The 26,043-nt window shown below is 43.9% G+C and overlaps 1 protein-coding gene across 1 annotated transcript in view; it reads right to left on the reverse strand.

Moving 5' to 3' along the window:
* CDH20 (cadherin 20) overlaps positions 1 to 26,043 on the reverse strand; it is a 179,000-nt gene that overhangs the window by 33,381 nt on the left and 119,576 nt on the right. The window contains exons 2-5 of the mRNA XM_090039324.1: positions 19,080 to 19,374; positions 16,662 to 16,781; positions 12,425 to 12,592; positions 10,200 to 10,387 (exon numbers count right to left, since the gene is read on the reverse strand). Of these exons, the coding sequence (XP_089895450.1) occupies positions 10,200 to 10,387; positions 12,425 to 12,592; positions 16,662 to 16,781; positions 19,080 to 19,362 (759 nt within the window). The 5' untranslated portion in view covers positions 19,363 to 19,374. The remainder of the gene's footprint in view (positions 1 to 10,199; positions 10,388 to 12,424; positions 12,593 to 16,661; positions 16,782 to 19,079; positions 19,375 to 26,043) is intronic.

Raw genomic sequence — 26,043 nt, forward strand, 5'->3', positions numbered from 1 at the left:
GAACATTTTATGTCTTACAGTTGCAATACCTAAACATTCACAAGCTCTTTACTTTTAAAATCTGAGACGTTTCCGTGGTGAAAATCAGTACAGTTAGAATCCCCTTAAGCAGCACAGATCCTGAGCCAAACAGCTTTTATGTGAAATCGGAAAGTGCTCCATTCTCAGACCCATATAACATGCTAGGCATATTCCCTTTTGTTATAAGAAATGCTTTAAAAATCTCATGGATTTTCCCGTGCTTATGTTTTTCGCATGCCTTAGATCTAGGAAGGTATCTTGTGTAGGTGTTGAATTTATTCAGGATACAAGCACATAATCAAATTGCTTCAAGACATAGGGAAATGGGAGGGGGTGCACGGGGGTGCATGTGCCCCTCCCCCGATGGGGCTGGTTCCCCCCCCGACAGCCGACACTGATGCTGTCGGTAGGGCTGGTGCCCCCCCGACAGGGCCGCCACCTTTGGTGGCTTCTGCAGGTGCCCCCCCCGATTCAGGAGGCACCAGTCACTCATGCTTCAAGAAAAGCTACTGTGTGATATTGGGATTACTGTTCTTAGGCAAAAAAAATTAAAACCAGCTTGAATGGGAAATTGGGGAACAAAAATCACCCACAAACTGGATTGTGTTAAGTATGGTTGAAGTATGGTTTAAACATGGACTATGGATTTTTCATTACCTAGATTCATTTTTGTGACCCTTTTGTCCCTATGGTTTTAATGCTTGTTTGCTTGTCTCTTAGTAGTGGCCCCACCCCTTTCTCCCCTATTCCTCTGTCCTCCCCACCATGTCTTTGTATTCTAATTTCTCTGTCCTTCTTATACTCTTCTTTCTGCAGGTCCTTTTACAACATCTGAAATAAGCTTCAGCCTACAAAAGCTTGTGATCTCTCTCTCTCTCTCTTATTTAGCTTGTTTATAAAAGTGCACATCTACCTTACCTTTGGAATGTTATAACATATCAACTACTTTACGGTAAAATGCCTATGTACATGTTCTTACTCTGTGGGAAATGTGAGATACCTAACTCTTAGAGGTGTGCAAAATGGGCCCTATTCAATTTGGATCACTGTTCCCGATTCAATTCAGCCAAATCCAAATCTGAAGAATCAGTGATTTGGACATAGATGCAGCTTGAAATGTTTTTTCTATATACCCTGAGATACCAGGCATGGCTTGTGAACGCTGCAATGCTGGGGTGGATGGAGTGTCCCACAGGAGCACAGGGGGGCCTCTACATGCTTGGCTGCGAACCCAGAAGTGGACTGGAAGTACTTCTGGTCCACGTCTTGGTCTCCCAGGGAGTGTGCTGGGGCCCCCCCTGCACCTGTCCCGTCTCGGCAATTGGCCACAGGGGGCCCTGGGTACCCCCCCCAGACCCAAAAGGCACCAGTCACTGAGCCAGGGGAGTACGGGGGGGCGCCCCCAGCATGCTCCCTAGCAGACCTGGAAGTGGTCCAGAGGTCCAGAAATGCTTCTGGTTCACTTCTGGGTCTGCTGGCAAGCATGCTGGGGAGCCTCCCACGCTCCTGTGGACACTCTATGCATCCCAGCATCGCAGCATTCACGAACCGCCTGCTACCTAGAGGTATGTAGAAAAAACATTTAAAGCTGTCTCTATGTCCGAATCGCCGCATCTTTCCAAATCTCTCTGAATTGATTTGGAGGGTTCCAATTTAATTCAGAGAGATTAAAGGGTCCTGTGGTTTGATTCAGATTTGGAGATTCGGCCACCGAATCGGGCTGAATCTCTGCCAAATCGAATCAGGAACCGAAGCTAATGAACGTAGGGTAAGTTATCCCACATTGTTGGGTAGAAACATACATAGGGGCAGTCATCAGGGAATACAGAATACACTGTAAGATCATACCCTCAACCTTGTACAGTGTCATAGTAATTTTCCTGTTCTTGGTGCACTATTTCCTCTCAATCTTTGTCATTCTTTTCTGTTTGGAGGAGTAATAATAAAACGATGATATTAGACGCTTATTGGGTTTGGATGGCAGGGCACCCTGAGCCAGCACAGGGTAGCTGCTTGGCCAACAAGTGAAGTTGGAGGTAGGGCTCTACCTTCCAGCTCAGAAGGAGTAAGAGCTTTAAATTTAGACATGGTGAAGTTTTTAAGTGCTCTTCAGGTGCAAGAGATATGAAGTGCTATACATTTGCTGCTTCCAGCTGTGTACTAGCAAGGTAGGCAGAGGGAGTACAGGGCAAAAATTGATTAAAAATGTAGGTTGAGTGTTCTTGGGGCAAAGGTTTTCTCTAGATGACTTTTGGATTAAAAGGCTGTGGACTTAGCTCCAGAAGTGTTGAAAACCTATTGTGCTTGCACTAACAAATACTATTTATAAATACACCTAAGCCAGCTCTAGCCTACTGTCCCCATTACTGCTACCATGCTCCATTTCCTTCCTACTGAAATGCAGTGCACCTTAGTTAATCATAACTCATTTGGTTTTCTCCCTTACCAGTGTGGTCCTGGGAAGCTCCTGGGTATGCTGGTTACATGTGCACCCAGACGGCAGCACATTGAGCCAGACTGGAGCATCCCTGGCTGGCAGGGAACTCAGGGGGTAAGCCTGCCAGCCCAGGGCTGCTCCAACCAGACTTGATGTGCTGTGGAGGGGCTGGCTGGGGCATGAGGGTGTTTCAGTGTGGGGTATCTTGCAGGAAGCCCCACACTGAAGCACCTTTGTGCCCTAGCCAGCTGGATCAGCATCTACACATACACTGGTGTGCAAAAAAACCCTGCAGCTGGATAGTTCTTCTATTGACAAATGGTACCCTGCTGTGGAATTTATTAGTTTTGTGTGGCCCTAATAGGATGTTTACTGCACAGTTAATTAGTCAACTGAACAGTAAAAGTGTCTTGTGTAGATACACCCTGATTTAGTTAATCTATAAGGTGCAAAATTACCCTGCCTTCTGCCTGATTTCAGACAAACATGACTAACTATCTCTCTAGCAGTTACTTGCCATTCATTGTAAAAAAAGCAGGTAAATGTATTTACATGAGCAAACAACAATTATTATACATCAGGTAAAGAGTGCTTAACCTGAAGCCATCTAAATACATAGGGAGGAAAGACACGGTTATATCTCCTAGAAACTTATGTAAATAATCTTGAGTTAAACACACTGCACTTATCCTAAAAAGCCAAGTTATAAAAAAAGAACAGTAAAATGCATGGAAATACTTAATAGCTATAAAAACAAATATATCCTGAAAGGCCAAACATTTAAAGTGCTTAGGGTAAAAAAAACAAAACAAAAGCAAAAACAAAATAAGTCAATTTGAATTAATTTATCTTCTTTCTCCATAAATACCAGAATTGTGCAATCTCAACAGTTTTGTCTCATGAAGTCATATATCTGGATTTTGCTCTGAGCTTATGGCTGGATTCCCTTAATATTTCCTGTGACTTCACTCCTTCTCACTCTTTTCTTCTACAAATCTGCGGCACCTCCTCCTTTCCTCACATTTCCCATCCACTCAATTTAAACCTCTTCTCAACACTCAGTCAGGATATGCTCTTCTAGCTACAAAATGCATTGCCTCTTTGATGTGCCCTCGGTCTTCTCTTTGATGTGAAATATGCTAGTGAGAAATTTCTGAGGCAGTAAATTATGACTGTAGCCTTCATCCTCCTTCCAGCTGCCTACTCTGCTCCACAGAGAGGTATAGTGCGGATGAATCATCAGGAGCTGCTGTGATGAAGAGAGAACCAGGAACACTTTACTACCTCTTCAGCAAATGCAAGAACAGTCCCTACTTTCTGAATGGAGAAGTTGTAGCCCTCTATGTAAGTAGCAAAGCAAAAGCAGGGGCAAGAGTGGGACTCTACCTACAGCAACTGACACTGGGTTTTGAAAGGCACCCTGAAGAAGGTGATCATAATTCTTGCAGGGTTGTATCTGGAGATAAGCAAACTCTAAAAATGCTGGTTTTAGCTTCAGCTATAATTGATAACTCCAATTTTCTAGGCTTGGTTTTGCTTTCAGCTATCTGAGCAGCATTATCAATCAAGATTTTCTTTCAGAAATCTATCTTTTGGAGAAAACAGAAAAAGGCAGAAGTTTAAAATTTAAAAAAGACTTGGTCTTGTTTTCAGAATGGTTGGGGTTTTCATTTTTACCCCTAAGCATTTCTTTCTTAGTAGAGATTGTAGACATCCTTTTTTGTAGGGTAGATCTAAAACAAAAGTGCACATTTCATTCTGGATGCAAATTTACTAGCTTTACCCTGGGCAGAAGCAAAACCCATAGGGCTTAACACTTCTGGAATTCTGATCTCTATGAGAACAGTTTCACTATCTGGAGTGGAGAGACTAAAGATTGTAAACAAAAACAATACATATGGTATTCCACTGCAATAGTACACTGGGCAAATAGATGTTATGAACTGTCACAGCACTTTATCCCAATATTGTACAGACATACAGCTTTATTACATGGTAGGTTTAGGTGGCTCCTGGAGCTCTTAATCTCAGGACAGATTGCACATTAACACCTTTTAAGTGGCTTAGGGCCTTGTCAGACCTGACATTGTAAGCAGAACAAATATTAATCAGCTTAGTGTTGTTCAGTTTAGTGGAACAGTCACACGTAAAGCTAAGAAAACTTCTCTGACTGGCCCTGACCTGCACAGCTATGACTTGCCACTAGAGCAGGGGCAGGCAAAGTTTGGCCCGTGGGCTGGATCCAGCCGGCAGTGGACTCCATTTTCCAGCAGCCCCTGTCCACATCTGGGACCAGTTCACAGCTCTTCTCTGACTCTTTGCAGTGGTGACAATGTGGTCCTTGTCACGGAGGCACTGGGGTGCTCCGTGCCTAAGAAGGAGATAAGGTGAGCTGCCAGTCACCAGGGCAGCTCAGGTGCTGATTGTCAGAACTGCCAATCACCAGGGCAGCTCAGCTGCGGGTTGCTAGGGCAACCAGCCAGTCAGGTGGCCAGAAGGGGGCAGGTCCGGGCCTTTATAAACAGCCCAGGCCAGAGCCTGACTAGCAGTTCCCTAGGGGCAGGGGCAGGGGCAGGGGCAGGGGCAGGGGCAGGGGCAGGGGCAGGGGCAGGGGCAGGGGCAGGGGCAGGGGCAGGGGCAGGGGCAGGGGCAGGGGCAGGGGCAGGGGCAGGGGCAGGGGCAGGGGCTCGGGCTCTGTGGCTGAGCTGAGCTGAGTGGCCTGAATTGGTAGTGGCAGCATTGTGGTGCTGACTGGCTGTGATGATGCCGGGGATGAAAGCACCTTGACGAGAGGTATGGTTGGAGGCCCTGGGGTGGGGGGGGGCTCAGTGTTTATGTTATGAGCAGGAGGCTCTGTGTTTTATGTTGAAGCCAGGTGGCTGGTGTTTTGGTTATAGTTACACCGGAGGACTGGGTGAGGCTGTAGGGGTAAGGGGAGGCCTCAGGGGGCTCCCCAGCAGCCTGGGGGTTCCCAGTGCCCAGTAGGGGCACAGTGCCAGTGGAGCACTACAGTTTGCGCCGGAGAGGCACGGTGTTTGTACCAGAGAGAGTTGTGGTGTCTGCCCAGTGAGGCAAAGGACCCAGAGAAGGGTCAAGGGGGCCAGGTATGGCTGCGGCCACCTGAGGCCCAAGTGCAAGGAGCACAGTATAGGCCCAGTAAGAGGGTAACCGTCACGGGTAGCGCGGCGTGGGCCCTAGAAAGGGCAAAGGCCCCGGAGGCAGGGCAGAGAGCGCGGCGCGGGCCCGGAAGGGGGGGCAACAGCCGTGGATAGGGCTGCAGAGACCCGAGAGGTGCCGGAGGCACGGTAGAGGCCCTGAGAAGGGCGCAAAAGCCCAGAGGTGGGCCTGGCTCTCTGCCCGCTGCCCCGCTCTGGGGCCTTAATTGCCCAAGGGGCGCCAGTGACAGGGCAGCGGCGGAGGGCCAGGCCCAAGGACACCAGGCGGGTGATGAGCCCGGGGTGCTAGAGAAAGCACCAGAGGGCAAAGGACCGCACAACGTCCCACGCATACCCCTTAAGGGAGGGGTGCAGAGAGGTACCCCATTTTGGAGTAGGGGCAGGACCATATGTACCGGTCACCAGGGAGATAAAGGCAGCCTCCCATTTAAGATCAAAGTCGTGGCGGGTGAGAAGCTGAGGGTGCTGAGTACCACCTTGAGTGACGGTAGGGGGCGCTAGGGAGTTCACGGCCACTCCTAGGCCCCACGCCCTTACAGTCCTTAGCCAGGGCAGAGCCACGATCTGCTCCCCTGCCTAGAGCGTGCAGGCTGCAGATCACACCTCTGTCCTGGCCCCAACCAACCTGCTCCCACTTCCAGATCCCAGAGGTACCTGGAACAGCCCCTACCCTACCCTGCCCTGCCCTACCAGTGCCCTACCAGCACAGCTGGTCTCAGTGCAAGGCTGGGGTTTCCATGATCACAGCGCAGCTGTGCTGGGGTCTCCATGGGGAGTCTTATAAGAAAACTCATGAAAAGAAAGTGGTAGATTATAAATGGCTTCTCAAAAGGAGGATTAAAAAGAGAAACTGGGAGCACAACAATGGTCACCAAGGGAAAAGCTTCTTACACAATCCGTGTTAAAGCCAACATAGATGACAAGAAAGATGAAAGTCCAAAATGCAGGATGTCCAGGCCTCAGAGAATATCAGTCAGTCATGTAATAAGCAGATATGCCAATCTGGCCAGAAGTGCTGTAGATAAACAGTTAAGGCATCTCATCTCACTATAGCTCCAAAGGGATTAGCTTGAACTCTACTTCAGATTTGTGCCAGGCACTGCTACCACTCAGCTCAGCTATAAATGAATATCTAGTCATTCAGGCAGCTAGATACGTTGGTAGCCACATCACTCTTATGTGCCATTGGCAAATGAATCTGTGGTGTTTTAACCACAGTAGTCTTACAGGCTGCTAGTGGGGTTGCCAACCCAAGATTTTTTTTTAACTGACAATCTGAAAACTTTTTACTGAAAACTAAGCTTTTTTTTTTTTTTTTAACTGACATATGTTTTACATGACACAAATGTAACCTTGGAGGTCAGTAACAGTTAGGTTCAAATTTAGGATTTTAACACCAACATTTAACACAGTCTCACTTGACTTCAGTGATGGCTTTACACCATGCTTCCCCCATCCCAGGGGTCCCTTACCCCCAAATCTTGGTACCTGTGACACCACCCCACATGGTGCTGCCCCCATCCCAGTCCACCCCCAACATTACCTCTGATGGCCCTGCTCCCTTTTTTTTTTTCAGGCATAGACACCCACCCACCCCTGCTCCCCAGTCCCAGCCCCATAGCTCTGTCCATTGTAGGCAGATGATGGGACTCAGTGGCAGCAGGGAAGCAGAGCTAAGGAGACTCCTATGGACTGCAAAGCCCTAGTGGAGAGCTCTCTAAAGGGTGCTAGGCTGTATTCCTGCTGAAATACAAGGTGTTACGTCTTTGCTGTGTCTGTCTAACAGTTGCATCAAGCATCATTCTGACAATGTACCCTCAATCAAGCTCACTATTTCTTAGCTTTTTACAGTCAACTCCATTTTTAATAGACTTTGACAAGCATTTTAAGTCCCCTTTTATAAGAACTATCCATAAATTTATGGTCAGTTGTCAACCCTGGCTGCTAGGCTCTCTTGTCATAAGATATGGCACAATGTAAACACCAGTGTTGTGCCCTAGATTATCTGCAAGAAGTGGGGGCTTCAGGTAGGAAATAGGGGCTGAAACCACAGGCTATAAAAATTATCATGTAGTATGTGTTAATGTGTGGAAAATAACAGAATAAAATATGTTGTTGTCCCCTCAAGTACTGTTTCTGAAGTATATGATAGGGCTGTGTGAAACTTCAGTTGCTGATTCAATTCAGTGGAGATTCGGCCTAATTCAGTGACCAAATCCAAGTCTAATCAGGAGACCCTTTAATCTCTCTGAGTTGAACTGGAACCCTCCGAATTGATCTGGATAGATTTGGAAAGATTTGACAATTTGGACATAGACACAGCTTCCAATGGTTTTTTTTTTGCATACCTTAAGGTACCAGGTGCTCATAAATGGTGAGATGGTGGGGTGGATGCAGTGTCCCACAGGACTGCAGGGGGAGGGGGGGTCCCCAGCCTGCTCAGTAGCAGACCCAGAAGTGGACTAGAAGTACTTCTAGTCCACTTCCAGGTCTGCCAGGGAGTGCATGGGGGGGGGGGCCCCCTGCACCCCGCTGGCTTGCTGACTGGTGCCTCCTGGGTCTGAGGGGGCGCCCAGGGTCTCTCCATGGCCAATTGCCAAACTGGGGGGGCTCAGGGGGGTCCCCGTGCGCTTAGCACTGGACCCAGAAATGGACCAGAAGTACTTCTGGTCTACTTCTGGGTTTGCCGCCAAGCACATTTGGGGGGGGGGGCAATGCTCCTGTAGGACGCTCCATCAAGCCCACCATTGCAGCATTCATGAGTCGTGCCTGGTACCTCGAGGCATATAGAAAAAACATTTAAAGCTGTGTCTATGGCCAAATTGCTGATTCCCCAAATCAGCATCAAATCTTCAGATTCAGATTTGGCCAAATTGAACTGGAACAGTGATCCAAATCAATGAATCAAATCACTGTCCCTGATTCAGGCCAAATCTGAATCCGAATTGAATATGGCCCAGTTTGCACACCCCTAGTATATGATCGAAGGCCAGATTTGGAGGTGGGAAAGGGTAAACAGTGCTTCATTGTATATTCATCTTTGTTACTTTAGAATATTCTTAATTTGAAAATGCAATAAAAGGATATGCAAATACCATCAGGGCAAGAACTGAAGAAGATCTGGGGCACTGGAAGCGTAAGTTTTTAATACCAACTGTGGGTATTATACAAGTATTACGTTCCACTACCTTTATTGGAATCTGGTAAGGATATGGGTCTTTTAGAAAGCAACAATTGAGGGGCACTTCTAAAATATCTGTGCAGGTGAAAACATTCTAAACTTGCCAGTCTCTTAATGACTGTGTTCCTTCCAAGATCCCAGGTGGTAGAAGGAAAATAATAATAAAAATCATCTTACAAAGTGCCATAGGCGTACACAGAATTATACAAACATGAACTCATAGTGACCGAAAATTAGCTGTAACATACTCTGTTGGTATGCTCCACTTTAATCATTTTTAAGTACTGCAAACTCACATATGCTATAATCTAATAAAAACATATTTCAAATATCCAGAGGCAAGCCTCCCAAATATTAAATCCAATGAAAATTTTCCCTTTTATTCAAAGAAAGAGCAAGAGACATGCAATGAAGTCTTAACTGAATATCCTTTTCAGCAAAGCACTTTGGCACATGCTTAATTTATAGGAAATGTAAGCAAATGCTCAAGCACTTGGCTGGGCAGAGATGAACAAACTTACAAAGAAACATATGTCTGGAAGCAGACTGGTCCATGCTAAAATTACACAGCACCTAAAATGAATCCCTGCTCTATCGAGCTGGGGAGTTAAAGACAGCTGGATATGATGATCTCTTGCATTCTTTTGGCTACAGAAATTAGTGTGCTTTAACCACACTATCCCAATGGCCTGCTAGGGTCAGGAAAGCCATTGACTTGATCTTTGACAGTAGATATGCCTAGAAAAAGGTGTGATAACAGTGTCATAGCATAGAAATAAAGTTTAACTTTCCATCATTTATGTAATATTTAAGAACAATCCTATAGCAGATAGTTTGAGCAAATACTCCATTCTTTTCTGTGTAGCCTGCAGTAAAAAAAATAGAAGCAGTTTCACAGCTGCCATTTTAAAGACAGCTTTTTCTAGCCTAATTAGCATTTATGGATCTTCAAGCAGCAATTAAAAAAACTGCCTGTTTTTTATTGGTTTATAAATAATTCTAGGGCTTGCTTTATTATTGTTTGTAGGACATCACACTGAAAAATGCATACAGTTCAAATTCAAATATTGATCTAATCACTTGTGTTGTAGGGTAATTAAGCTACAAAGGTTATTTAAATGAATAAATAGTGAATTGGAACATTTCTTTGGTGGGAACAGACATGTTTATGTGATATCATGACCCTTTTTAATGTTGTTTTTTAGAAAACAGCCTTTTTCATATTTTAGCAATGAGTGTTAAGAAATGGTGTTTTATAGCAGGAAAGCAGGTATTGTCATGTAATAGGATCCAAGTTACATTAGCTGTAACAGGACATTATACACATTAAATATAACCAGAACTGTTAGTTGTATAAATTACTATAAAAAGAAAATTTTACTACCTTTCTCACAGTTATGATGCCAACTTGGTAATTAGGATCAGTGTTAATGTCAAAGACATCTAGTCCATCTCCATCCACTAGGCTGTATTTCATTTCAGCATTAATGCCTTCATCCAGGTCCTTAGCAATGACACGGCCCACAATGGAGCTAACCGGAGCAGACTCCAACACATTCATCTGATAATGTTCTGGCATGACAAGTGGAGGGGGAAGGAGGGAAAAGAATCATGAGTAAACCATTAATTCAAAGGGCAGACCACAGCTGTCAAACCAAATGGTCTTCTGGGGGCTCTAGTTAAAAGTCCTCTCTTTTTTTTTTTTTTTTCTGGCTGGAAAACCAAAGGGCATCTCCATTTAGGCACCCAAAGAGCATTAGGATTTGTCAATGAGAGGATACTGGTCACTCAGAATAAAATGAAAATATAATTAGTGGAGAACTTATCTGCTCTAACAGTGGGCCTGAAGAAAGAAAGAACAACTATACTAAAGAACAGTTTCACAGTTGAATAATTCCATTTATTTGCATTCTGAATCACTGCTGAGACCTGGTTTTCTCCAGCACCATTTTTTCTAATCTACAGGACTGACCTCTGCAGCTGACATTGCTTTAAATGTAGGAACAGCATCAAAACCATGCATTAAATCGGACATGATTAAAAGGGAAAAGAGAAGAAGGAACATGGAAACTATGTGCAGTGGTGGTTTTACAGAAAGGTTTGGCTGGCAAAGGGAGAGGAGTTAGGAAGTGAAATAAATGAACAGATAAAGAGGTTAACGAGCAGTGTGGGTATAATTCCTTTTCCAGTTTGTTGGATGAACCATTATATTGCAAGATATTTTGTTTCAGATTGACTCAAACCAAATATTTGGTTTTTCTCTATAAAACAAACCAGTCAACTGGCAGCCCACAGGATGCATCCTGCGTCTCCGGAACTACTGGTTCAGGTGCTGGGTGTCATCTCCTTCCTCCTACTTTTCCTTCCTGCCTCTGGCCCTGGAGGTTGGGCAGGGCACTGGAGCCCATGGGGCTGAAGGAATCCATGGCCGGGAGGCTTGGTGAGACCCAGGAAACCCATGTGATGTGGTGCCTCCTTTTGCTGTCCCATACTAGTATACTGCAACTGCCATGCAGTGCAGCAGGAGGTGGGGCAGGTAGCATGGCACGCAGGACACAGGGGCGCTGGCATGGTGAGTGGGGCAAATTATGGTACAATGGGGGTGGTGCCTGTGGAACACCACAGCAATTAGTGTGCATGGCATGTGGTTAGTGGGGCACGCGGCCCATACAGTGTGTAGCCTGGAAGCGTACAACCCCTGGCTTGTAGCCCTTGATTACTCAGAAGTTGGACAGCCCTGATCTGAGGAACCATGGGGATTACTTAAAGACCACTGAAGTCAATGGGAATTTTTCTATTAACTTTGGTAGGTTTAAGTCTTTAGTCAAGTCATTAGGAAAAACAAAGGGAGAGGTAGACAAGGTGGGCCATAACTTGTTTCAGTTACACTGGTGTAAACACAAAGTAACTTTTCTGAAACCAACAGTGCTATTCTGGGTTTACCTTGCAGTAACTGTGAGAAGACTGCATACAAATCCATCCTGTACTACTCAATACAAATAACAGGCTTTCTTCACCAAAAGAGAGAAAATGGAGCACAAAGTAGTTTGCCAACAGCAACACCTTTTATTTTCCCTCCTGCTTGGTGGGATAAATGTCCTCCCAACTATGGATACACCTGGTTAAGAATTTGCTGACAGTTTTTTTTTTTAATAGGAAAATACTGACTTGTCAAAACCAAACTGTTTGTTGTAAAGGGCTGATCTGGGCAAATCTTATGTGGAAAAAAAAATTAAAGAAAAGTTTCAAACTGAATGAAATGTCACATTTTCATATTTTCTGGATGCAACTTTAATTTTTTTTCAATTCAAAATGACTTTCCATTTCATATTTTAGTTTATTAATATTAAAATATATCTATATCTAAAGATCACAATTAAAATGAACATTTTGATTAACCAGATCTGAATTTATTTTCCAGTGTGAATTTTGGCTTTTCTTCCACTGTTTGAGAGAGGAAAAAATGTTAAAGTCTCATTGACTATGGAATTCTTTTTACTTTCTGCTTACCACTAGTTATGGATAAATTCAATTTGGAAAGATAATAGAGTAAATATACATCATCTCTCTTTCCCCCAGCTGTAGCATCCTAATGTAGCAGATACTTACTTTGTAGGAATCTGGGCGGATTGTCATTGACATCAGAGAGGGTGATGTTGACTGTGGTTGTCCCAGCCAATCCTCCCAGCTGTCCACCCATGTCTTTGGCCTGGATAATCACTTCATAATATTCTTTTGCTTCTCTGTCCATGTTCATTAGAGCTGTCCTAATTAGGCCTGTGAGATTGAGGGGAAAGGAAGTCTTAGGAAGCAAAAAAATTTCCATTTAAATTATAATCACACAAGCTACAATGACTCAACCAAAGTCAGTGGAACTATTTCATATTCTCTCTGTGTAAACAAGTCCGAAATCATTCTGAAAAATTTATCTTAGGTTACCAAAGTTTTTCAAGTCAAAGTGGATTATTTTAACTGCATTATGCCTTGTGTGGTCACTTTTTCTAGTTAGCTTATTTCCCTTCCAAAGTAGAAAACTACTTTGGAGATGAAGCCAGGAAAAGTGAATTATAGCTATGTTAAGTCTGAATAAGACTATCTGCACAGGGGTTTCATGCAGCTTAACTAATCCAATTTAATTCATATTCAACTTTCTGAGGGTTCTCATGTAGACAAATTGTTCAGCATGAGAACAGAATTTGTGGGGCACTCTCATCTCCATTTTGTTTAAATGGAAAAAATGGTGGCTTATTATTTGCAACTCGGCAACAGGGGCAGGGACTACTACTAGTAATGCTGCTACCGTCCACAGCAAGCCATTTTCTTCTCTGGTAACATTACTGGAAAAGAACATGAGGTGGCAGCAACACTTCTCTTATAGAGCCTAGAAAGAGCCATCCAAAGCAATTACTGCCACTGCTGACTCACTAAAGGAGATTGCTACTTTTCCTTACAAGAGGAGGCTCTATGGATGTTTAGAAAATACTTCCTTATCTTTCTTTCAGTCTCCTGCCTCACGGATCCTGGTAGCATAACTGACCTCTTATTTAAGCGCTTCTCATGCCCAAGTCAGTACATACCAACACACACACACATACACTCATACACTCCTCCTAACTTTCTTCCATTTTTTTTCTTTTTATTTGGTTTGAGGGTTTATCAGGAAATCTTTTTTCTTGTCTTCTATTTTAATACACTTGGCTGCCTTTGCAGAATTCTGCCATTCTACATGACGTGCTCACAAGGGCAGAGAAACAAAAGGCATACATACACTTAGAATTTATTTTCAGCAGTCACATGATATATGAGTTTAATAAAACAGCAATAAAATGATATTGCAGTGGCAATTATCACCATATAGAGCAAGGAAGAAATAGCGACCAATGCAGAGCAATTCATGGCGCACACACTATTTTAATCTTGCCTCTCGTGGTCGTTATGAGGCTGATTCTGCAAGATGTTGAGCATCTTCAGTTAAGTGCTTTGGATCCACAGCTCCCATAAATTTAAATGGGCCTGAACCTAGTCAGCTTTCGCAAGAGAAGGCTGAGAGGGGATATGGTAGCTGTTTGCAAACTCACCAGGGAGTACCAGTGGGAATTGGGGGAGGCTCTGTTCTCCCAGGCACCAGCCAGGGTTACTAGGAATAACGGTCACAAATGGTCAGAAAGGATGTAGAGAAGCTTGAGAGGTTGCAGAGGAGAGCCACGCACATAATCAGAGGTCAGGAAAACAGACCTTACGATGACAGGCTGAGAGCCATGGGGCTATTCAGCCTGGAAGAGCGCGGGCTCAGGCGTGATCTGGCGGCCATCTAAATTTATCAGGGGTGCTCATCAGGATCTGGGGGAATGACTGTTCACCAGAGCCCCCCGGGGGATGACAAGATTGAATGGTCACAAACTCCACTGTGACTGGTTCAGGTTGGACATAAGAAAGAACTTCTTCACTGTCCGAGCCCCCGAGGTTTGGAATAGACTGCCACCTGAGGCAGTTCAAGCGCCCACTTTGAATGCTTTCAAAACACATTTGAATGCTTATCTTGCTGGGATCCTATGATCCCTGATGACTTCCTGCCTCTTGGGCAGGGGGCTGGACTTGATGATCCTCCGGGGTCCCTTCCATCCCAAACGTCTATGAAATCTATGAAATAGTTAGAGAGAAGGTTCAAGCTGGACGTCAGGAGACATTACTTCACGGTCAGGGCTGCCAGGCTCTGCAATGGGCTCCCAAGTGAGGTGGTGCTCTCTCCTACCTTGGGGGTCTTCAAGAGGAGGCTGGACAGATATTTGGCTTGGGTGATATGACTCCAGCACCCATTCCTGCCCAAGGCAGGGGGTCGGACCTGATGATCTGTTTAGGTCCCTTCTGACCCTAAGCACTATGAAACTATGAAACCCTTTTCCTCCTTTATACATTAGCTTAATTGTTAACCCACGTATCCAGGAACTCAAGTCCTTTTTCTGCCTAAGGAGATTCAAAACTACATCATTCATCTCCCATGAGAGTGTTCTCATGCCCAGGCAACAGACTATTCTGATGCGGGAGGCACCCTTAATCTCACCTTTGAAGTCATGCCACTGTGCAGAAAGGAATGAGAGATTAATTAGGCCAGAAGGAACAAATTAGGGAGCAGAACTCTGTAGGTTATGGGTTAGGACACTGAGCAGAGAAAGACAGTAGGCTTTGGTCCCTGCTCGCTAGACTTCTTGTGTTTTACATGAAACAACCATTACTTAAAATACAGGAAGGCCTGAGGAAAGATACTGTGATACCCAAAAGCTTCCCTATGTCTATACCAACTATACATTTGGTTCAATAAAAGATATCACCCACAAGAATGCTTGCCTCTTGCATATCTCCTGGACCATCACAGCCATAACATCACCTCAACACTACCAGAAAATGTCCAGTAAGCGGGGCTCAGATTACTAGACAGATTACTTTCTCAGTGCCCTAATCACTAGGCACCAGATGCATACTGACATAATGGATGTCCTCTCTTCACAGAGGCACAGCTACCACAGGAGGGATAGAAAATACATCCACGCAGAATGTCTTATGTGTGTATGAACAGAGATTTCATAGATTTCATAGACATCAGGGCTGGAAGGGACCTTGGGAGATCATCGAGTCCAGCCCCCTGCCCAAAGGCCAGGAAGTCAGCTGGGGTCATAGGATCCCAGCAAGATAAGCATCCAATTTACTCTTGAAGGTGTTCAATGTAGGTGCTTGAACCACCTCCGCTGGCAGACTGTTCCAGACCTTGGGGGCTCGGACAGTAAAGAAATTCTTCCTTATGTCCAGCCTGAAGCGGTCTTGCAGGAGTTTGTGACGGTTTGACCTAGTCATCCCTTGGGGCACTCTGGTGAACAAATGTTCCCCCAGATCCTGGTGGTCACCCCTGATAAACTTATAGGTGGCCATCAGATCACCCCTGAGCCTGCACTTTTCCAGGCTAAAGAGTCCCATGTCTGTCAGCCTATCATCGTAAGATCTGTTTTCCTGACCTCTGATCATGCGTGTGGCTCTCCTCTGGACTCTCTCAAGCTTCTCCACATCCTTTTTGAATTGTGGAGATGAGAGAGAGAGAAATTATATAAATATAAATATGCATGCATTCAGAGAGAGTCTTGTGGAAAATGTAGGACTACTAATAAATATGCTTTTCAAAAGACTAGAGTCTGTATTTTTGCTTGTAGTCTTCTACCCCACTTAGCTTATAGGTTTTTCTTACTCAGACATGAGCAACTAGACCTGTGGAAGACTTCAGTGAAATGAGAAAGGCTAAAAGAAATATTAATGGTACCCAAAACACCCAGCTCCAGATGAATTCATATGCATGTTACTGTTGAGAATTTATTTTTGTTCTGTAGGGCCCTACTGTAACATTGCCTGAAATCTCTCCTAAAGCTGTCGCATCATGGCTTTTTTTATATAAAAACAAGACTTGAGAACCCTATTGTTATTTTTATTCTTTTAAACATCTTGGGCCTCAGAAGTTTTGCTCTTATATGGCTAAGATCCCTGCTAGATATTACATATATTACACAATTAACTGTTTAATCATGTAATAAATTTAGACCAGCTACACATGCAAAGAAATTATCACAATACAAATGACTATCCAGCCATAAAAAGAGTCAACCAGTTTGTGCTTAAAAATGTGTGACAATTCTATAGCTCAGTTCTATCCAGCATTAATTTAAACGTGTAGCAGGGCCCTAAGTGTTGTTTCATGCCAACCTGCATGTGCTTTTAAGGAAGAATGGGGCCAATAGTGAACAGTACATGAAAGTAGGTGCGATAAATCAGATTTTCTGGCTGATTTCCTATTGAAATCAAATACCTGTCCTGGAGTCCACAGAGAAATATGGTTGGCCCTGGAGAATACTGTAGACTACTCTGGCACTGTTCCCATATGTTGGATCATCAGCATCTGTTGCTGTCACCTGAATAACAGAGGTACCTGAGGAAAAAAAAGGGAGAACCCAGTTAAATGTATAGGTAGGGGGAAAATAGATATGGTTCTATCCAGGTTTAATGCTTAAGAAACATTCTATCATATTGGACTTCATCTAGGAATATTTTTTCATGTGCATGAGACTAGTATGCATACCTCATCAGTACTGATGAGAGTTAATACATATAAATCCACCATTTATCACTGAAAAGATAGAAAACCCTTAAACTAGCAGTTCTGTAACTGTGACCTTTGAAGCTTGTGGTTTGCAGAGAACTGGCTGGTTTAGGGTGCTCACTTCTCTTCCTTATTTCTGGCTACTAAGTAATACTAAAAAGAGCAAAAAAGCACTCTGTAGTATACTATTATGACTTCGCTATGTAAAACAAAATAGTGCTTATAACTTGTGAGTGAAATGCATCTATGGAGAGGCACAACAGGGCAGCTCTGTGCCCTGAGCAGTGAGGCAATGCCAGCTTCCGTGCTGTTGATGGCACAGCACAGCAGTGGCAGAGCTAGGCACCAGCTGCAGTAGCAGCTATTTTTGCAACCTGCCCCACAAAGGTGGCACCTGGGGCTGTTGCCTGTGTTGGTTTCCCCTCCTCCCCTTCTTTCAGTCATGCTACTGTGGTTACATGGGCAAATCCAGATTGCAGCAAGGAGGAATGCAGCCGGATCCCCTTTAACTGTGTTGGATGCGCACTGAGTTGAGCTGAATTCAACAGCAGGGCAAAAGTGGGGATAAGTGGCAGTGGCACTCATCTCTTGGACTCTGGAGCTGTGTGAAAGCTGGAGATCCATGAGCACATGCCAGTCAGGTGGTGATCTAAGAGCTCGGGGCACTTGTACGGCTCTGGTAGGAGCTGTGCTGACACATTGTTTTGCGCAGAGAGCTCACTGTGTATATGCCACACAACCACAGCTTACTGCGGCCTCATTGCTGCACACTGCTAGATCCACCCCTGTGTGTCTATGAGGTGATCTCTCTGGTAAACTAGGGCTTAGACTATGAAGATATCTGAAAACTCTGGCCTGCTAAATAAAATATAAACTCACATGAAGTTAAAACTACACTACACCTGCATTGCTAAGCAATGACCTACTCAGTAAAACAGTATTTCAATATGGTTTTGTTCATGCATTTAAAGAATTGTAAATGCCTAGAGATTGTCCTTCTGAAGCATTTGTTGGTGCCTAAATAGAGATGTCTTTTCTATTCATTGATTTTCAAGGGACCTTATCTCTCAAGTTAACTGTAGTTCTGTAGGCTATATAATCTTCTAAGAACTTTGATATGGTGGAATATAATTACTTCCAATATATTTTTTCCGGTGTCTCCCCTTTTATCTAGAGATAGTACGTTATGAATCCATCTATCCCTCTATCTAATATTCCATGATGAAAAACAACTTCTCTCATGTTATTTTATAAAGGTTGGAAAATTAATCCTAGACCTAACCACGCATGAAATCCAGAAAACTTTAGACCTTGGTGTAACTTTTATGGCTCAAGTTCACCTCTAGCTTTATGTCTAAGTTACTAATGTGAAGTGGAAACTTGGCTGTATATTCATTCTATGTGATTTAAGTAGCACTATATCTTTATCAATATGTCACCAGAAAGCAATTATTATCTCCAAAGAAATGGAAATGCAATAGGAGAAAACTAGAACAACAAAAAAAGACAGTATTGTTCATTTAGTAGACAATTTCTAGAGAGAGTTGGTTTTTTGAACCCCTCAGATCCTAGGAAGGCAGCTATTTGTATTCCGCTGCACTGCAAAAAAGCCTCAGTATCTTCTCATTTTCAACTTATTTATACACCACAAAATACTTACAGATCTACCTGAACTATGTTCAGCAGAAACCCAGATAAGGTTGGAGTTGGGGCGCAGTATCAAAGGTGGCTTAAAGTTTCCATCCCAAAAAATCCCAAATCTAGGGGCAGCTAGATATTGCTTGTCAAGCACTCAGAGCAACTATAATTTTTGCTTGCTAGTAAGGGATACCAAAGAGGCCATCACACAGCTGCATGTTGTCAGACCACAGGGCATTCAAGCCCTTTCTTACCTCCTGTGTGCTCTTTCCCCTGTCTCCCCTTCCCCCACCCCCTTTCATTATAACATGACCTCTTGCCTGAGCAGGGCCAATACACTTGCTTAACAGTAGCCAAGGCTGTTTTAGGGAAGCTCTCCAACATTGTTGTATTGCTCTCATGTAAGGCCAAGGTAGAGTCTGTGAGGCACTGGGCTGGTTTGGGTATAATTAGATCATTTGGAAGATTGTGTTCTTAAATCCACCTTACCCACTGGTGACATTTCTGGAACAGAAGCTACATAAGGTCCATCCAGAAATTTAGGTTCATTGTCATTGATATCTTGGATTTTGATAATGAACTCTGACTCTGGTTCCATTGGCCTGCCTGTCCGTCTGTCCAGGGCCTGTGCCCTCAGTGTATACTGGGATCTTTCTTCTCGGTCCAGTCTCTGAATGGCATGAATGTCCCCAGTCGTATCATCAATCGTAAATACAATGCCAGCTCCTTCTCCTGAAAGAATGTATTTGATTGATCCATCCCCTCTGTCCATATCAGAATGAAGCTGCAAAAATTAATGGGAACCAATTAGATGATGAGCATGGAGTGCCTGCAGTGAAAGACGTATTCCCAATTACTTTTCAGAACATTTTGGTCCCACTATTAAGATTCAATAGCTGGCTGTAGAAGCATTTCTTTTGCATTGACAGATACAAATATTCGGTAAAAGTTATCTGGTTCTAGAAACTTACGCAAATATTCAGTAAAAGTTCATGTAACCAAGATGCAATGTTGAGGTTAAACGCTACATCAATCATCCCCCAAAACTGCACTCTGCTAAAAGAAGCAGATTCAGACAACCAAAGAAGAACACTCGCTTGGCCTGATTCAAAGCTCCTTGAAGTCTATGGGAGTCTTTCTATCGACTGCATAATGACTTTATACTTGCCGAGGTGACTCAAGAGGGGTAAGGCTGCCGCTCATAAAATATGACTATGTATATCATAGACCAAAGAATACGGACTAAAGAGAAAATAAAATAAGGACGCTAGGGAGCAAAGAAGCAACAGAACTCAATAATTGCTGTGTTGCAAAACTCCCTTAAAAATCATTTCTGATAAGAAAATAGAAGAAAAGTTGTTGGACAAATAAAAATGTAAGCTAAGCAGCTGAATACATACACAAACCACCACACACAAAAGATATGCACCCCAAGTTTTAAAGGGAATTAACAAATGAACTTACTGCATGACTGATAGATAATTAATTTTAGGAAGCCGAGGATAACTGGGGATGTAACAGAGTAAGGAAGAAACATAAGTGTTTCTGTCACTAATTCTTTTTTTTTTTTTTTTTACAACAGGAAGGAGAATTATTCTGGTAACTAAGCATGTGCTAAGCATGAGAAATACTGGAATGAATGTTAAGGATCAAACAAATCACATCATTTCAATGGGACTTCAGATACATTTAAAGTTAAGCTCCTGTTTAAACGCTTGTCTGGAGTGGGGCCTTACTGCCCACTGAGGTGGCACAAGATCAAACCTCAAATGCTTGAAAGTAAAAAAAAGTTATATACAGTAATCATCAGAATGGGTTTATAATAGAGCTGTCAAATGATAAAAAATTTGGTAGTGATTAGTGGCAAGATAAAAAAAATTAGTCACAATTAATTGCAATTTTACTCACATAGCTAAAAACTCAAAATTATGTGCAGAAAAACTCAAAGTTACTGTATGCAAAATTATGCGGGTACTTTGTATGTTTTGGGGGTCAGTGTGGTATACGTGTGTATTGGGGAGGAAATTTGTGAAGGTGTGGAGGGCTGTGTGTGTGTAGGGGGGGTTTGGAGCCTGGGGAGTGGGGGAATTGCCGCAGGGGGGTTCTGGAGACCAGGGAGGGAGGATGCCTTAGCAGGATGTGGGGTACTGTGGGTCAGGAATGAGGGGCAGCAGCAAGGCTGGGAGAGCTGTGGCTTGGGAGTGAGGGGCAGGGCACAGGCATGTCACTGCCTCACCCAGTCATATTTCTGCCCCCCCCCAGGGTGTCCTCTTTTTTTGAAACTGGAAATATGGTAACAACCCTACAGGAATGTAGCTCAATGGCATGTAGAGCAGCACCCAGCAGATAAGCTGGGGGAGAGGGAACAGGTTGTGGACCAGATCGAGGCCCCCATGGTGAGGGAGTGGGGTTGGGGCAGGGGCAAGGGCTGGGGTGAATGGGACCCTGGGGCTGGGGCCAGGGCGGGTCATGGGATAGAGCTGCAGGAGGCTTATCCAGGGGCACACATCCTTATGGGGGGCATGTGGCCCCCCAGATTAGTGCGAAGGACAGAGATGGGCTGCCCACTGTGGACGGGGGCTCTGTGGCTTGCTGCCTTTGCCCTGGGAGCCGCATGCTGACCACTCATCCTGTGCTCATCCAGCAGCTGGAGGCACAACATGGCATTGCATAGCTCCCAGGATAAAGCAGGATAATAGACTGTAGGATCCCAAGACAGAAGGCTTTCTCCCAAGGGAAATGCTATGTCTGTTTATAGTCAAAGAGAATTAAATTAAAAAGGAAGGCAGGCAGGCAGGCATAGGTAGAAAAGCACAACACAATCCTAATGGTGTCATCTTTTCGGTCATGGAGAATTCTCACTACAAAAATGGTGGGATCCCGAGCTGCAGGCATTTAAAAGTAGTCTAGACAATACAATAGAGACATACCATATGGAACAACCTTGGCTTTCATGACAGTCCAAACTGTAATTTTAGGAAGAAAGATTAATTATCTAATTACCTTATCTGATCTAACTCCTTTGGGCCACATCCTCAGGTGAAAGTCAGTGAGACCCTTCACCTTCAACTATGAAATACTGCTGCAAATCTGGCCTTCTGATTCTTTTTTGTTCACGATCCCATCAAAGCACAATATATGACCTACACGAGCTTTGAGCCAACCCTAATTGACTCCAATGGAAGTTTCACATTATTCTGGATAAGAACCACATTGGGGCTCTGAATTAGCACTGCTTCTACCAGCGACTAAAGTGGAATACTTTACACAACAGTCACATCTGTATTCAGCTAACCTACATGTTCTAAGCAAGCATAAGCATTTCCTTAAAGGATGTTGAAATTACATTACTGAGCCACTAGCTTTATTCTATAATCAACCTTGCATCACACTGTGAAAAACATATATTAAAATCATGTACCTTCTGTTACTTTTAAAACATGTTAAAAGCACATTTTAGGTTTACTCCCATTTAGACTTTATATCTTACTCTGTATTTAAAAGTTACAGCTGAGACCTCTTTTTATGAGGCTCCAAAATGGCTGTAAGAAGCAAAGGTACAGATCGTGACAATTAACTTGTCGGGTAATTGATATTTCATTTAATCACTTTGCTGCAGGTCTCTGCTTTGGCTACTGTGAACTTAGGCAGTATTCTTTGGAGCCTTGACCCTTCAGTGGAAGGCTGGTATTTCTTCACAGATGCATCAGTTTAAAGTAAGTCGGAAACCAGTAATATTTGGCAGCAGAAAAGCAGTTAAACCAAGATGACTGCTACATATATCAAGTCATACACAGGCACTCAACTACAAAGTGGTGTATCTTCAGGAAACACTATTTGCTCTGTACTCTTAGAAGTCAGAGAACATCATTGTAGGAGCTAGTAACCAGGACTTTTCCAGAAAGACAGCATTTTAGCATGGCAGATTGATCCAGAACCAATACACTGTCTTGAGGGACATTTGGTTCAGTGAGTATGGCCACATAAGTAGGTCCAGCTGATACACCTAACTGGGGAAAGAAGGAAAAGAAGGAAGGAAGAAAGGAGGAGAAATGGTTGTGGTATGTTAATAAAAAAGCCCTGCTTAAGCGGTAAAATGCTGAAATAGAAATAAAGGTATATTTTAAAATGAGCAGTGAAACTGAAGTGTTCAAGGGACTGAGAGAAAGATACTGAGCCCAACTCATTGCTAAATTACATTCTCGGTCTACAGCTGTATTTGAAATCAATGCAATCACTCAGGGTGTAAATGAGGAGAGTATTTTGGCTATTAATAACACTATTTACAATCAATAAGGATCTCTGCCTTACTGTATAATAGCGTGTTAGAAACACTGGCTAGAGATAGACATCACTGAATGACGCGGATCAGCCATGCTGTGATGTGTTGCGGCACAGCTGATCTGCTTCACTGGGCAAAACGCATGTTGCCCCTTGTTCTAGGGCATGGTGCTGCCTGAGGAGAGAAGGTAGTAGACATCCACTGCAATGAAGTGGCAAAATCTATTACCACCTTTTGTCGCACCACAGATTTTCCTTTCATGAGGTGTAACAAAGGGTACTGATGTCTATTTGCTCAGCATTTGTGCTGCCATAAAAAGATTATGACTTCACAACTGATGTCAGGTGACATCTGTTTTCATCCACTGTGTCTCAAGCAGGTTGGCTGGTAATTCAAACTAATACAAGTTCCAGAAAGTAATGCTTGAAAAAGAACATACCCTATTATTTGTAGACAAAATATGTCTAGAGCATAAATATATGTATCTGTTTGTGTGTGTGTGTGTGTGTGTGTAAGAGAGAGAGAGAGAGAAAGAGAGGAGAAGGTATGCCAGATTAATAATAGGATTTCTTTTGCAATTTGTTTTGCACCTTGTATGCAAAGGTTTTACCATTCCAGGCTATAATAAATCTTAACAGCATTCACCGAATGAAGCTCCTGTTGCTGCGGTGACAGATCAGAATGTCCAACACCAAGGCTGTCCAAGGAAGGGACGTGTTGTGTAGCAGTCACTGGGCTGGAAAAGAAATCCACTTGCAAGTTGGGCCAATGCTGGGGCAGCTGTGGTGCATTGTGCTTCCATGTGGCAAGCTTGGAGCTGGAAAGAATCCCCTCAGATTTTCCCCTTCCATAGTAAATGAGGAACTAGGTGAGCAGTGATGCATACAGCCCTTGAGAAAGCACCAGCTATGTCAGTGGCCATGTCTACATGAGACACTGACTTCTCAATAGCTTGATATTACTGCACAGTAGGTTGTGTGGCAAAAACTGTGATGCAATACTACTGCACAGTAGTATTAGGCTACTACACAGTAGCATCACAAAAAAGGCATTTGCTGGCACTACTATGTAGTAACTCGAGTTACTGTGCATTTATTTGTCAGGTATCCAGGTTGTAGCTGTATTGGTCTAGAGGCAAAAGGAATCAAAACTCATGGAAGAGATATCTTTTGTTAGATCAACTTGATATTTGCAAACAAATTACTGAATTTATCTGCAGGCCTTCAGGCTTTTGTCCTAGTTAATGCCTCTTCCTGCAGACACAACTAAAATTCCTAGTTATGCCTTTTCCTGCAGTGTCAAAAAAGCAGTGTGACAGAGTAATTCTCCCTGGAAATGCAGGCATGTCCCCATGAACGTGCACATGCAGTTTGTGGCACCTCAAAGCTGTTTGAGGTGCTGCAAATCACACGTGGTGCATGTACATCCATGCACCAGGCTGCTTATTTGCAGCACAGTGGTTTTTTTGACACCAGATCTCACTATCAAAAAAACCCACCTGCTGCTGAAAAAAGCAGTCCAGTGCACATGGTAACAGTACATGAGCTGGAGACTGGAGCCTGGCCGGCCAGAGCCACACTTTGGCTGCCGGCCGGATCAGCACTGCTGCTGCCCCAGGAGGCTCCCACAATCCCAGGTAAGGCTGCTGGAGCCTTCCCTGCCCCACCCAGGTCCCTTTGCCATGTGCCATACACCAGACTGTGAGTGCAGGGTGTGCCCAAGGATAAATAGCAGTGGCACAAATATGTGCCACTGCTATTTGTCCCATAGGAAACGTGCACCCCTGCACATGCAAGCTTATAGGGACACACCCAGCATGTCTAGGAACTATAGTATCCCAAGAGAGAGTCTGGATGGGGCCAGCAGGAACTTCCTACTGTGGCAAAACAAACACAGGCTAACCACCAGACCTTGCAAGTGCAGCAGTACAACTATGACTTCTCTAGTGTAGTAGTACAACTGTCACTTCTCCAGTTTTTTCTATAAGACCCTATACATAACCGAGTTGTCTGCACACCACAAGCCCCAGTAGCTCAGAGGGGAAACAGTGTAGCATGCACTACATTTTGCATTTGGTAAACTTCACTAAAAAGGGGAAGAACCCCCGCCCCCATTTGTCCCAACTCTTCAGGGAGGGTAGCACCTGCAATACAAGAGTAGTGTGAAGAGTTCAGTTGCAGCCCAAGGAATACAAACTGGAGACCAACTTACGCCTGTCCCATCTCCTTGCACACCTGTTCAGCTGCCAAACTCACAATACGGGCTGGTCTTCAAGACAGAGATAGGGTGAGGAGGTGGCAAAGGAATAAGCCCTCCTTCCTTTGGTACCAGAGCTCTGGTGCTGGAATATTATAAGCTGCTGGATAAACTCAGGAAATGCCTGAGACCGACAGTGAGCATTTTTTGTTTCCCTAACATCACATTGTCCAATCACCTCCACCACTGAAAAGGTTGAAGCCTAGTATTTAACTTTAATGGGAGTCATGTAGCTAAAACACCATGCAGTGCTTTGAAACTAACCTCTAAATGACATCTTCAGGCACAGGAGAAAGGAAAACATTGTGCTGTGTGTCAGGAGGATCTTTCCTTCTCCCTGTCCAAAAATACTTTTCCTTTATGTCTCTCCATCAACCATAGGGTATTTTTCATAGAGGCCATTAAAACTGCACCAGCAAGGCTTAATTTGTGGATGAGGTTAAAGACTCCTTGGTGTTGCCCCAGTGGTGTAAAGTTAATTGAAAGCTTCTCCAAAGCAGGCTGAAACTTCCCTCTCAGAGGGGAATCCTTTGAAATGAAAAGCAAATAAACTGTCTCTATGCTATTCACTTTACCCTCTTCTACCCTGCAAGGGGCACTGGAGCTTGACAGCAGATATGGCTAGAGTCATTTCTGGCCACCAGAAACATTCCACGGGGCCCCATGCTCTAACTTGCATTGGGGCTGGCCCTAGGAGTCATCTTGCCTTCTCTTTCCTCAGTTATGCTGACTGCACACTCAGACCACCTAAGGACTGTGCTTGCAGTGTTTTATGCCCATGTATTTGCATGCTTGATTACACATCCAGGCCCCCCTAATGACGAACCATTTTATACATTTATCTATACCTTGGTTGTGCTCTCAGTGCTGGAAAATAGCTTCAGATTTATCCTCGTGTAATTGAGATGATAAATC

This window comes from Crocodylus siamensis, chromosome 3 (genome assembly GCF_052110815.1).
Source record: "Crocodylus siamensis isolate JL-2025a chromosome 3, ASM5211081v1, whole genome shotgun sequence".
Classification (NCBI taxonomy): Eukaryota; Metazoa; Chordata; order Crocodylia; family Crocodylidae; genus Crocodylus; species Crocodylus siamensis.